This window comes from Cervus canadensis, chromosome 27 (genome assembly GCF_019320065.1).
Source record: "Cervus canadensis isolate Bull #8, Minnesota chromosome 27, ASM1932006v1, whole genome shotgun sequence".
Lineage (NCBI taxonomy): Eukaryota > Metazoa > Chordata > Mammalia > Artiodactyla > Cervidae > Cervus > Cervus canadensis.
Window position 1 is genome coordinate 38,832,672 of NC_057412.1, and position 14,427 is coordinate 38,847,098.

The window sequence follows — 14,427 nt, forward strand, 5'->3', positions numbered from 1 at the left end:
AAATCAGGAACAAGACAAGGGTGCCCACTCTCACCACTACTATTCAACATAGTAGTTGGAAGTTTTGGCCACAGCAATCAGAGCAGAAAAAGAAGTAAAAGGAATCCAGATAGGAAAAGAAGAAGTGAAACTCTTGCTGTTTGCAGATGACATGATCCTCTACATAGAAAACCCTAAGACTCTACCAGAAAATTACTAGAGTTAATCAATGAATATAGTAAAGGTGCAGAAATAATAACAAAATTAACCACCAGAAATCCCTTGCATTCCTATATACTAACAATGAAAAACAGAAAGAGAAATTAGGAAACAATACCATTCACCATTGCAACAAAAAGAATAAAATACTTAGGAGTATATCTACCTAAAGAAATAAAAGACCTATACATAGAAAACTATAAAACACTGATGAAAGAAATCAAAGAGGACACAAACAGATGGAGAAACATACCGTGTTCATCGATTGGAAGAATCAATATTGTCAAAATGGCTATTCTACCCAAAGCAATCTATAGATTCAATGCAATCCCTATCAAGCTACCAACGGTATTTTTCAAGAACTAGACCAAAGAATTTCACAATTTGTATGGAAATACAAAAAACCTCGAATAGCCAAAGTAATCTTGAGAAAGAAGAATGGAACTGGAGGAATCAACCTGCCTGACTTCAGACTCTACTACAAAGCCACAGTCATCAAGACAGTATGGTACTGGCACAAAGACAGAAATATAGATCAATGGAACAGAATAGAAAGCCCAGAGATAAATCCACGAACCTATGGACACCTTATCTTTGACAAAGGAGGCAAGGATATACAATGGAAAAAAGACAACCTCTTTAACAAGTGGTGCTGGGAAAACTGGTCAACCACTTGTAAAAGAATGAAACTAGAACACTTTCTAACACCATACACAAAAATAAACTCAAAATGGATTAAAGATCTAAATGTAAGACCAGAAACTATAAAACTCCTAGAGGAGAACATAGGCAAAACACTCTCCGACATAAATCACAGCAAGATCCTCTATGACCCACCTCCCAGAATATTGGAAATAAAAGCAAAACTAAACAAATGGGACCTAATGAAACTTAAAAGCTTTTGCACTACAAAGGAAACTATAAGTAAGGTGAAAAGACAGCCCTCAGATTGGGAGAAAATAATAGCAAATGAAGAAACAGACAAAGGATTAATCTCAAAAATATACAAGCAACTCCTGCAGCTCAATTCCAGAAAAATAAATGACCCAATCAAAAAATGGGCCAAAGAACTAAACAGACATTTCTCCAAAGAAGACATACAGATGGCTAACAAACACATGAAAAGATGCTCAACATCACTCATTATCAGAGAAATGCAAATCAAAACCACAATGAGGTACCACTACACGCCAGTCAGGATGGCTGCTATCCAAAAGTCTACAAGCAATAAATGCTGGAGAGGGTGGGAGAAAAGGGAACCCTCTTACACTGTTGGTGGGAATGCAAACTAGTACAGCTGCTATGGAGAACAGTGTGGAGATTCCTTAAAAAACTGGAAATAGAACTGCCATATGACCCAGCAATCCCACTTCTGGGCATACACACTGAGGAAACCAGATCTGAAAGAGACACATGCACCCCAATGTTCATCGCAGCACTGTTTATAATAGCCAGGACATGGAAGCAGCCTAGATGCCCATCAGCAGATGAATGGATAAGGAAGCTGTGGTACATATACACCATGGAATATTACTCAGCCATTAAAAAAATTCATTTGAATCAGTTCTAATGAGATGGATGAAACTGGAGCCCATTATACAGAGTGAAGTAAGCCAGAAAGATAAAAAACATTACAGCATACTAACACATATATATGGAATTTAGAAAGATGGTAACGACAACCCTATATGCAAAACAGAAAAAAGAGACACAGAAATACAGAACAGACTTTTGAACTCTGTGGGAGAAGGTGAGGGTGGGATGTTTCAAAAGAACAGCATGTATACTATTTATGGTGAAACAGATCACCAGCCCAGGTGGGATGCATGAGACAAGTGCTCGGGCCTGGTGCACTGGGAAGACCCAGAGGAATCGGGTGGAGAGGGAGGGGGGAGGGGGGATCGGGATGGGGAATACGTGTAAATCTATGGCTGATTCATATCAATGTATGACAAAAAAATAAATAAATAAAAATTTTTAAAAATAAATAAATAAATAAATAAATAAATTACTAAAACATGATGATGTATCAGGCAAATAAACAAGTTTAAAAGAAGAGAGTGTGGTAAATACATTTCAAAAGCTAAGTTACTAGAGGTTTCACTAGGAATGAACTAATTACCCTTGAGGTCACAATTATGTGAAATTATGTTTCAGAGTATTTGTTCAGTTCAGTTGCTCAGTCCTGTCTGACTCCTTGCGACCCCATGGACTGCAGCATGCCAGGCTTCCCCGTCCAAATAAGTTACAATTTTCAACAAATTCTACAAATGCTAAGAATTGAAGTCAGTACATATGAGTTCACCTCCATTCAATATTTTTGGCAAATTTCAGGAATCCCAAGGCAAAAATTTGCCAACTCTCACATATCCCAAGTTTTCAATTATTAGACTTTTCTTAAGAAGAACCATATGACAGAAGTAATCTTTATATCTCATTTGATTCTGAATTTTGAGTCCATTCAACAGGTTTTCTTTTAATATGAAACCACACAGAACATATATTTGCTAATCAAGAACACTTTCATCTTTGTTATTAGTCAATATTCTCTAAAATATTTTATTTACTCTATTACTCTCTGAAATAAAGTATCTATAAATTTGAGATTTAAAAATCTATACTTGAATATGATGCTATTTATATTGACATCACTATGGATTTGAAATTTCTAAATAGTTTGATTGGTTGACCATCATATATGACAATCCAATACATAAATATATTCTTAAATAAAGTTTTTCTCGCTGATACTGTTATTTGTCTTGCTTGTTATTAGGAATACCACCAAATTAAGACTGAGTCCAAGATAAATTATTGATACATTCAAGGCATTAACAAAAATCACCAGGTTCTGATCAAGCAAACATGAGGCAGAAAATAGTAAAAATTTAAATATAAAACAATAATTTAACTATCAAATTTAAATTTAAAATATAACAATTTAAATTTATTAAATGCACTTATTAAGTCATTAATCATAAAATTTAATAATTTAAATCTAAGACCAGATACTATAAAATGTTTAGAGGAAAACACTGAAGAACACTCTTCGACATAAATGGCAACAAGATCTTTTTCAATCCATCTCCTACAGTAAGAGACATAAAAACAAAAATAAACAAATGGAACTTAATTTAACTCAAAAGATTTTTGCACAGCAAAGGAAATCATAAACAAAATCAAAGCACAACTCACAGAATAGAAGAAAATATTTGCAGATGATGTGACTGACAATGGATTAACCTCCAAAATTTACAAATAGGTCATGTAACTCAATATTAAAATAAACAAACATCCAATCAAAAAATAGGCAGAAGAAATAGACATTTCTCCAAAGAAGACATACAGATGGCCAAGAGACATGTGAAAAGATGCTCGACATTGCTAATTGTTAGAGAAATGCAAATCAAAACTACAATGAGGTATCACCACATACCACACGGTCAGCATGGCCATCATCAAAAAGTCTAAAGACAAGAAATGCTGGAGAGTGTGTTTTGAAAAGGGAACTATTGGTGGAAATGTGAATTGGTACATTCATTATGGAAAACAGTATGGGGGTTCCTTAAAAAACTAAAAATAGAGCTATCCCTTCACTGAGCATATGTCTGAAGAAAAACAAGGTTCAATAGGATACATGCACCCCAGTGTTGACTGCAGCGCTATTTACAATGGCCAACACATGGAAACAACCTAAATGTCCATCCACAGAAGAATGGATAAACAAGATATGGAACACATATACCACGGGATATAATTCACCATAACAAAGAACGAAATAAGGCCATTTGCAGCAACATGGATGGACCTGGAGGTTTTACTAAGTGAAGTAAGTCAGAGAGAGAAAGACAAATACATATAAAATAACTTTTATGTGGAATCTTTTTTTAGTGATACAAATGAACTTATTTACAAAACAGAAACAGACTTAGAAGACAAATTTATGGTTACCAAAGGGAAAATGTTGAGGAATGGATAAATTGAGTTTGGGATTGACAGGCACACTCTACTATTTTAAAATAGTTAACCTACAAGGACCTACTAATCAACACATGGAACTCTGATCAATACTCAGCAGTAACCTAAACAGGCCCCTTAGTGGATCACTGCCTTGTGGCAAATAGGTTTATGTAACTCAATGAAGCTATCAGCCATGCCAGGCAGGGCAACCCAAGATGGATGGGATATACTAGAGAGTTCTGAGAAAATGTGGTCCACTGGAGGAGGGACTGACAAACCACTCTGGTATTTTTGCAGTGAGAACCCCATGAACAGTATAAAAAGGCAAAAGGATATGACACCAAAAGATGAGCCCCCAGGTTGGAAGGTGTCCAATACTGGGAAAGAGCAGAGGTCAATTATACTACAGTGCCAGAAAGAATGAAGTGACTGGGCCAAAGCGGAAATGACACTCAATTATGTATATGTCTGATAGCGCAAATAAAATCTGATGCTGTAAAGAACAATACTGCATAGGATCCTGGAATGTTATGTCCATGAATCAAAGTAAATTGGACATGGTCAAGCAGGAAATGGCAAGAGTGAACATCAATATCTTAGGAATCAGTGAACTAAAATGGACAGGAATAAGTGAACTTAATTAAGATGACCATTATATCTACTACTGTAGGCAAGAATCCCTTAGAAGAAATGGAGTAGCATTCATAGTCAACAAGAGTCTGAAATGCAGTACTTGGGCACAATCTCAAAAGCAACAGAATGATCTCAGTTCATTTCCAAGGCAAACCATTCAACTTCACAGCAATCCAAGTCTATGCCCCAACCACTAACACCGAAGATGAAGTTGACCAGTTCTATGATGACCTACAAGACCTTCTAGAACTAACACCAAAAAAAGATGTCCTTTTCATCACAGGGGACTGGAATGCAGAAGAAAGAAGTCAAGAGACACCTGGCATAGTGGGCAAGCTTGGCTTTGGAGTACAGACTGAGGCAGGGCCAAAGGCTAACAGAGCTTTGCCAAGAGAATGCACTGGTCACAGCAAACACACTTTTCAACAGCTCAAAACATGACTCTACACTGGGACATCACCAAATGTTCAATACCGAAATAAAACTGATTATATTCTTTGTAGCCGAAGATGGAGCAGCTCTATACAGTCAGTGAAAACAAGACCTGGAGCTGACTGTGGCTCAGCTCATCAGCTCCTTATAGCAAAATTGAGGCTTAAACTAAAGAAAGTGGGGAATGACACTAGGCCATTCAGGTGTGACTTAAATCACATCTCTTATGATTATACAGTGGAAGTGACAAACAGATTCAAGGGATTAGATCTGGTAGACAGAATGCCTGAAGAACTATGGACTGAAGTTCATAATATTGCACAGGAGGCAGTGAATAAAACCATCCCAAAGAAAAAGAAGTGCAAGAAGGCAAAGTGGTTGTCAGAAGAGGCTTTATAAATAGCTGAGGAAAGATGAGAAGCTAAAAGCAAGGGAGAAAGGGAAAGATATACCCAACTGAATGCAGAGTTACAGAGAATAGCAAGGAGAGATAAGAAGGTCTTCTTCAATGAACAATGCAAAAAAAAAAAAAAAATAGAGGAAAACAACAGAATGGGAAAGACTAGAGATCTCCTCAAGAAAACTAGGGCTATCAAAGGAACAGTTCATGTAAGGATGTGCATGATAAAGGACAGAATCAGTAAAGACTTAACAGAGGCAGAAAATATTAAGAAGAGGTGGTAAGAATATATAGAAGAACTGTAGAAAAAAGGTCTTAATGACCCAGATAACCATGATGGTGTGATTACTCATTCAGAGCCAGACATCCTGGAGTGTGAGGTCAAGTGGGCCTTAGGAAGCATTACTACCAATAAAGCTAGTGGAGGTGATGGAAATCCAGCTGAGCTATCTAAAATAAAAAATACTAAAAGATAATGGTGTTAAAGTGCTGCACTCAATAGGGAGTTGCACTCAAAAGTGCTATCGGCAAATTTGGAAAACCCAGCAGTGGTCACAGGACTGAAAACGGTCAGTTTTCATACCAATTCCAAAGAAGGGCAGAGCTAAAGAATGTTCAAACTACTGGACAGTGATGATCACTTCCCATGCTAGTAAGCTAGTACTCAAAATCCTTCAAACTAGGCTTCAGCAGTGCCTGAATCAAAAACTTTCAAATGTACAAGCTGAGTTTAGAAAAGGCAGAGGAACCAGAGATCAAATTACTAACATACTGGATCATAGGGAAAGCCAGGAATTCCAGAAAAGCACTGACTTCCGTTTCAATGATTACGCAAAAGGCTTTGACTGTGTGGATCACAACAAACTGAGGACATTTTTTAAAAAGATGGGAATACCAGAGACCATCTTACCTGTCTCCTGAGAAACCTGTATAAGGGTCAAAAAGCAACAGTTAGAACTTGAAGTGAAGTGAAAGTCGCTCAGTCGTGTCTGACTCTTTGTGACCCCATAGACTATACAGTCCATGGAATTCTCCAGACCAAAATACTGGAGTGGGTAGCCTTTCCCTTCTCCAGGGGATGTTCCCAACCCAGGGATTGAACCCAGGTCTCCCGCATTGTAGGCATTCTTTACCAGCTGAGCCACAAGGGAAGCCCAGTTAGAACCTTACATGGAACAAATGACTGGCTCAAAATTGGGAAAGGAGTACAAAAAGGCTATATATTCTCACCTGTTTATTTAACTTATATCCAGAGTGCATCATGCAAAATGCTGGGCAGGATAAATCACAAGCTGAAATCAAGACTGCCAGGAGAAATATCAACAATCTTAGATATGCAGATGATACCACTCTAATGGCAGAAAGTGAAGAAGAATTAAAGATCTTCTTGATGAAGATGAAGGAGAAGAGTGAAAAAACTGGCTTAAAACTCAACATTAAAAAAAAAAACCTGAGATCATGGATCTGGTCACATCACTTAATGACAAAGAGAAGGGGGAAAAGTGGATGCAGTAACAGATTTTCACTTCTTGGGCTCCAAAATCATTGCAGATAGTAACTGCAGCTGTGAAATTAGAATATGCTTGCTTCTTGGAAGGAAGGCTATGACAAACCTAGACAGCATATTAAAAAGCAAAGACATAACTTTGCTGACATAGGTCCATATAGTCAAAGCTATGATCTTTCCAATAGTCATATATGGATGTAAGAGCTGGACCATAAAGACTGAATGCGGAAGAATTGATGCTTTTAAATTGCGGTGCTAGAGAAGACTCTTGAGAGTCCCTTGGACAACAAGGAGTCAAACCAGTCAATCCCAAGGGAAATCAACCCTGAACACTCATCTTAAGGACTGATGCTGAAGTTGAAGCTCCAGAACTTTGGCCACCTGATGCGAACAGCCAATTCATTGGAAAAGACCCTGATGCTGGGAAAGATCGAAGGCAAAGGAGAAGAGGGTGACAAAGGATGAGATGGTTGGATGGCATTAGTGATTCAACAGACATGAACTTAGGCAAACTCTGGGAGATGGTGAGGTACCGGGAAGCCTGGTGTGCTGCAGTCCACAGGGTCACAAAGAGTCGGACACAACTTAGTGACTGAACAACAACAACCTAAACAGGAAAAGAATTTGAAAAAGATAAGATGAAAATATGTATAACTGAATCACTTTGCTATAACCTGAAACTAACACATTACTAATCAACTATACTCCAACATAAAATAAACCTAAAAAATAAAACAGCAATACATAAAAGATAATAAAAATAAAAGGGGTTGCAAATTAAAACCAAAAATAAGTCTTGTTACTCTCTTATAGTGAAATCATCAGAAGATGGAATATAACTGAAATATATAAGTAGATGTGATAATCTGGAGGAAACTCAGAGAATGAAAGAGAAGTTGGTCAAGCACAGAACCAAGGGGAACACAAACACTGTAAAAGCAGAGAGAAACACAACCCAGGATTAAAATTGAGATGGAACACTCAGGAAGACAGAAGCAGTGAGCTTTACCACAGAACCAAAGTTGAAGATTTTCAATAGTACCAAACACCACAGCTTGGTTAGGCAGATAATTAGATGTTCTTTGGAGTTGCCTTTTAGCATCAGTTTTGACCTTATGGAGAGAGGATTCAGGGAATTATCAGCGAAGGACCCAAACACAACAATTTTCAATTTTCCCATGCCCTAAAAGTATGTATAAGTAAGATACTGTAAATATCTCCTATATCATGTATGCATAAACTTCAGCCAAACTATCCACTTTCTAATTAGGTCTTGCTATTTCAACCTTCCAAAATTTAACATATGCTTCCAATCTACTGTTTCTTTTCCACATGTGCTTCATGTATTACAATCCTACTTATCCACCAACGTTCATGTGAAATGATACTTTCAATGAAAAAATCTTTTTTTTCTTTCAGGTCTCTGTTCATTTTATTGTCCTTATTTTCATATTATATGTTTATACTTTTTTATACCACAGCTTGAGTTGTTTCCTCGTTACCAATGTAACTGTTTTCTCCCCACTAGATTATGAACTTCTTTTCAGGAGCCATTTCTAAAATCTAAGAACTCCTCATCCTGTGCTTATTCTACCCACAATTGTTTCCAACACCCTGTATATTGTAAATACTTGATTTAAGGTTAAACAGAACTGAAGTTTGAAAAATCAATGCAGCCTGTATTAAGGATCTAGCTCATTTTGTTGTCAGAAGCCCAAAAGATGTAAGACATGACCAGTGACTTGTGAATTTTTAGCCAATGTCTTTACAATCAAGACACATAACACATACTATTCATATTTGATAAACTCACAAATGCATTATAAAGGCAGGCAATTATCACAAAGACCAGGAAAAAGAAACCTTTTAATTTAGAGGGAGGACTAGAAAAATCCTCAAGAAAGAGATCCCATTTGAGATCAAGAATGAGTAAGACTGGGGTGATAGATGGTGAGAAAAAGATATTTTAGATGAGGAAACATAAGCAAATTAATGAAGCAGGTGCAGAAGAAGAGTGAAGGAATGTTCATGGCCAAGTGCCCTGAGGTGAGAGGAAGAAAGCAAAGTGAGAAGCAAGATACAGAGAAACTGTGCAGCAACAGGGCTGGCAAAATAAGGGAAAATTATTTGTTTAAAAATGAACCAAAGACCATGTCAAATACATGAGCGAGGGAGTATTATCTTTTCTTCATCATCAGACAAATATTTGTTCAGCACATGAAAGTGTCACGTATTATTCAAGTGTTAAAAATAAAGATATGAACATAAAGTGACTGATTACAGATGTGCTAACAAATATACAGCATACTGAAGAGTGATTATTAGAATTAAAGAGGAATCAGCATAACAAAGACAAACACAGCTGCTGTAAATTTAAAAGAAAAGAGAATAGTCTCAGTAATTCATATGTAGGAATATATAATATTAATAACATCAAAGTTTCCAAAATGGGTTTTGGAGGACATGGAGCCAAAGTCAACTCACAGAGGGAAGAAGTTGATACCCTGGCTGAATTTTCTATACCTCCAAATCCAATCATCTTTCATAAACCATGTTAATCCCATAAACATATTAATTCCTCCAGTAGGAGGTGAAACCAACCTGACTCTTCTGACCATTTTACATTTTACACAAAGAATGCAAAGAATCATAAAAATTAGGTCAATTAAATAACATTCAGCAAGACGATCTCAAATTACCTCACTGGCTTTTTTTTTTCTTTCATTTATTTTTATTAGTTGGAGGCTAATTACAATATTGTAGTGGTTTTTGCCATACATTGACATGAATCAGCCACGGACTTACATGTGTTCCCCATCCTGATCCCCGCTCCCACCTCCCTCCCCGTCCCATCCCTCTGGGTCTTCCCAGTGCACCAGCCCTAAGCACTTGTCTCATGCATCCAGCCTGGGCTGGTGATCCGTTTCACACTTGATAGTATACTTGTTTCAATGTTATTATCTCAAATCATCCCACCCTCGCCTTCTCCCACAGAGTCCAAAAGTCTGTTCTATACATCTGTGTCTCTTTTACTGTTTTGCATATAGGGTTATCATTACCATTTTTTTAAATTCCATATATATGCGTTAGTATACTGTATTGGTCTTTATCTTTCTGGCTTACTTCACTCTGTATAATGGGCTCCAGTTTCATCCATCTCATTAGGACTGATTCAAATGTATTCTTTTTAATGGCTGAGTAATATTCCATGGTGTATATGTACCATAGCTTCGTTATACATTCGTCTGCTGATGGGCATCTAGGTTGCTTCCATGTCCTGGCTATTATAAACAGTGCTGCGATGAACATTGGGGTGCACGTGTCTCTTTCAGATCTGGTTTCCTCGGTGTGTATGCCTAGAAGTGGGATTGCTGGGTCATATGGCAGTTCTATTTCCAGTTTTTTAAGGAATCTCCACACTGTTTTCCATAGTGGCTGTACTAGTTTGCATTCCCACCAACAGTGTATGAGGGTTCCTACCTAACTGACTTTAATGAAGGTCTTTTACTTTAAATTTTTCATTCATGCTCAGTGGCTAAACTGTGTCTGATTCTTTGCAACTCCATGGATTGCAGGCCACCAGGCTCCTCTGTTCATGGAATTTTCTAGACAAGAATACTGAAGTGTGTTGCCATTTCCTCCTCCAGAGGATCTTCTCAAATCACAGGTCATCTTTAATTAAAGTTAGATAGTGTATGTCATAGTGACCTAATCTCCCCATAGAAATACAGTGAGGTCATTGCAAGGAAATCCCTTTAGCATTTGATGGAAAATTTAAATTTGTATGGAAAATAACTATTGACACTGGCATATTAGTAGCCTTCCAGTTGTTTATTCTTTTATCACCAAATGCATTAGAGGTTTATAGTCTGAAATTCTAGTAGACCTAAACCATACAGCAAACAGCGAGGTGTTACAAAACACTTCTCAGTGAAATCAAGGTAAGAGGAATAGTCTAGTTCACTTTTACTTTTAATATTAATGTCAATTAATATTTATTTTTCTGAATCATTGAGCATTTTTTGTTGTTGCTAGGTTTCAACTATTTAGTTATCATTCTAGCTATTCTCAAAACTGAAGACTATGGGAACTAGGATGAGAAAATTTATTGCAATTTATGCTGACCTCTCTGATTATAAGGTAGAACTTCAAAATATATAGGTAAGACAGAATATAATTCTGTTATATCATTCAGGACTCCATACAGAGAGTTTTTTCTATCTTAGCTGTTAAATATTTTAGAACAAAACAAAACAAACAAACAAACAAAAAAAACACAAAGAAAACTTTCAGCCAGTGCCTGGAGTTTGGAATTCAAATAAACCATTTTGACCAAAGAATTTATATAATTGAAACTCAGTCAAAATGTTCTTGTAGATCACTAAATAATAATAGAATATAGCCTTTAAAAGAAAAACAAGATTTTTTGTCATAAATCACATTAAGATTTTAAGGATTTTCTCTCTTCCTAAGTGTTAAAAAATTAAAGTATAAAGGCATGGCTTGCTTTTATTTATTAGCTTTTACATACTGTGACATACTTCAGAAAATCCTACATAATTTTCCCAGGAAGGAGTAAAATAGTAGATACACTAATTCAGGTAAAAGAAAGGGACACAGATCTTTTTAAACAACGAATTTCAATACTATCCTTTGTAAACTAATCATAATTAAATTTCAATTTGCAGACACCAAATAGTTCATTAAGGATGGTTGGCAGGACACTAAAAATAAGTTCACCCATCCCAGGTCACTGAACTGGATGTAGGACTGGAATCAATCATGCTTTTTTCCCATAGCTCTCCACAGCTGTTACAGAAGTATAAGTCACAGGAAACCTCAAAATATCTAGCGTATGACGCAGGGAGCTCAATCCAGTACCCTGTAACAACCTAGAGGGGTGGGATAGGGTGGGAGATGGGAGGGAGGTTCAAGAGGGAGGGGACATATGTGCACCTATGGCTGATGCCTGTTGATGTACGGCAGAAACCAACACAATATTGTAAAGCAGTTATTCTGCAATTAAACACAAATAAATTTAAACACAAGAAATTGTGCGTGCACACATGAAACAAAAGCAATGCTGGATTTTACAAAAGAAATTCTAGTTTGTATTGGGTATACAAGACACTCTTGATCATTCAACAAATGGAGACTGGTATACAGTCTGGGACACTGAGTAAACTTCATTAAGTATCATGTATAAAAATTATGTTTAATATAAAAGAGGAAAGGATTTAGATATTTGGGTACCTTCAAAGAGAATAATGGATTTAGCATGACACTGGGAAAACAGATAAAAGAGGTGATAATCTATGGGTATTTCTTGTCTTAGCTTTCCAAGGTAGTTTTCTTTAAGAGGAACAGGTCTCTCCTTAACCCTTAGTGATTTTCATGCAATTCCTAAGATATAAATTTAACATATCTGTGTACACATTTTAAACACAACCTCTACTGAGAGGGTACATGAAAAATATTGCTCAATTTCATATATACATATTAATATATGTTAATATATATATACACACACATACATACATATACACACACACATATATATAAAGTGACTTGATATTTATTTTAAGGATCTCTAATATAAAAACTGATATATGTTATTTGGGAATGCTGAATCAAACATGAGTGTCCTGGATACGTACTGGAGAAGGAAATGGCAACCCACTCCAGTACTCTTGCCTGGAAAATTCCATGGACAGAGGAGCCTGGTGGGCTACAGTCTACAGTGAATGGGGTCGCAAAGAGCCAGACACAACTGAGCACACATACACACACACTGATACGTATAGTATTCTTCATAAATTCTTAAAGACAAGCCTTTTCCATTGTAAGCATCCTCCCTAGAATTACCAAAATGTTCTTGGGAAATCTGAGTTTCAGAGTCAAGATCATAAAAGCTGACATTTTAGAGAAGTGGATGTCTCATACAGGTATGTGTCCCTATTTCCCAGAGGAAATAGGGAAGAGCTCTATCCTTTATAAAAAAAAAAAAAAAAAGAATTTTGAAGGGAAAATTATTGACATTATAATTTCAAATCTTATCTCCACAATTCCTATGTCAACAGAAAAGGTGGATATGACTGAGGATAACCAATCTTTGACAACCGAGTTTATCCTGACAGGATTTACAAGTCATTCAGAGCTGAAGCCCCTTCTGTTCCTGGTGTTCCTTACCATCTATCTGATCACCATGGTGGGGAATCTTGGCCTGGTGGCATTGATAGTTACAGAGCGTCGTCTTCACACACCAATGTACATCTTTCTGGGTAACCTCGCTCTGATGGATTCTTGTTGTTCTTGTGCCATTACCCCAGAGATCCTGCAGAACCTCTTTTCCAAAGACAGAATGATTTCCCTCTATGAATGCATGGCACAATTTTATTTTCTCTGCCTTGCTGAAACTGCAGATTGCTTTCTCCTGGCAGCGATGGCCTATGACCGCTGTGTGGCCATCTGCAAACCACTGAAGTACCACACTATGATGTCACAGAAACTCTGCGTTCAGATGACCGCGGGGGCCTACACAGTTGGGAACATTCATCCCGCGATTGAAGTAGGACTTCTGTTTAGGCTAAATTTCTGTAAGTCTCATCAAATCAATCACTTTTTGTGTGATGTCCTTCCATTATACAGACTCTCTTGTGTGGATCCCTATATCAATGAATTGATGATATTCATCTTCGCAGGGTCAGTTTTAGTCTTCACTATTACCACAGTAATAATCTCTTACCTTTTTATTCTTTTCACAATTTTCAAGATGAAATCCAAAGAGGGAAAAGGCAAAGCCTTATCTACATGTGCATCCCACTTTCTCTCTGTCTCAATTTTCTATGGTTCCCTTCTTTTCATGTATGTTCGGCCAAATTCAGTTAATGATGAAGATAAAGATATACCTGTTGCTATTTTTTATACTCTGGTGATTCCCTTGTTAAACCCATTTATTTATAGTCTAAGAAATAAGGAAGTCATAAATGCTATGAAAAAAATTATGAAGAATTTATAACATTATGAAACAAATATCATCCCTATGGACAACTGATTATAATGTCACTAAACATCCAAAATCAAGGAACAGCAAGAAAGTGGAAAAAGGTCACGACATATATAACACTGAATTACTAAAACATGATGATGTATTAGTCAAAGAAGTTCAAAAGAAGAGAGTATGGTAAATATATTTCAAAATCTAAACTATCAGTTTCATTAGGAATAAACTAAATAATTACAGTTGAGGTTACAATTGTGTCATGGTGTAATCAGTTACACTAGTAACTATATTTCA

At 36.6% G+C, this 14,427-nt stretch overlaps 1 protein-coding gene across 1 annotated transcript; it reads left to right on the plus strand.

The window, feature by feature from the left end:
• Window positions 1-13,221: 13,221 nt before the first annotated feature.
• LOC122428923 (olfactory receptor 5K3-like) lies at window positions 13,222-14,148 on the plus strand. The gene has a single exon (XM_043449081.1). The coding sequence runs from the start codon at window positions 13,222-13,224 to the stop codon at window positions 14,146-14,148; it is 927 nt and encodes a 308-aa protein (XP_043305016.1).
• Window positions 14,149-14,427: the final 279 nt, after the last annotated feature.

Excerpts from the sequence above, each read along its gene's own strand:
- LOC122428923 (XM_043449081.1), top strand. The coding sequence starts at position 13,222 with ATGACTGAGGATAACCAATCTTTGACAACCGAGTTTATCCTGACAGGA.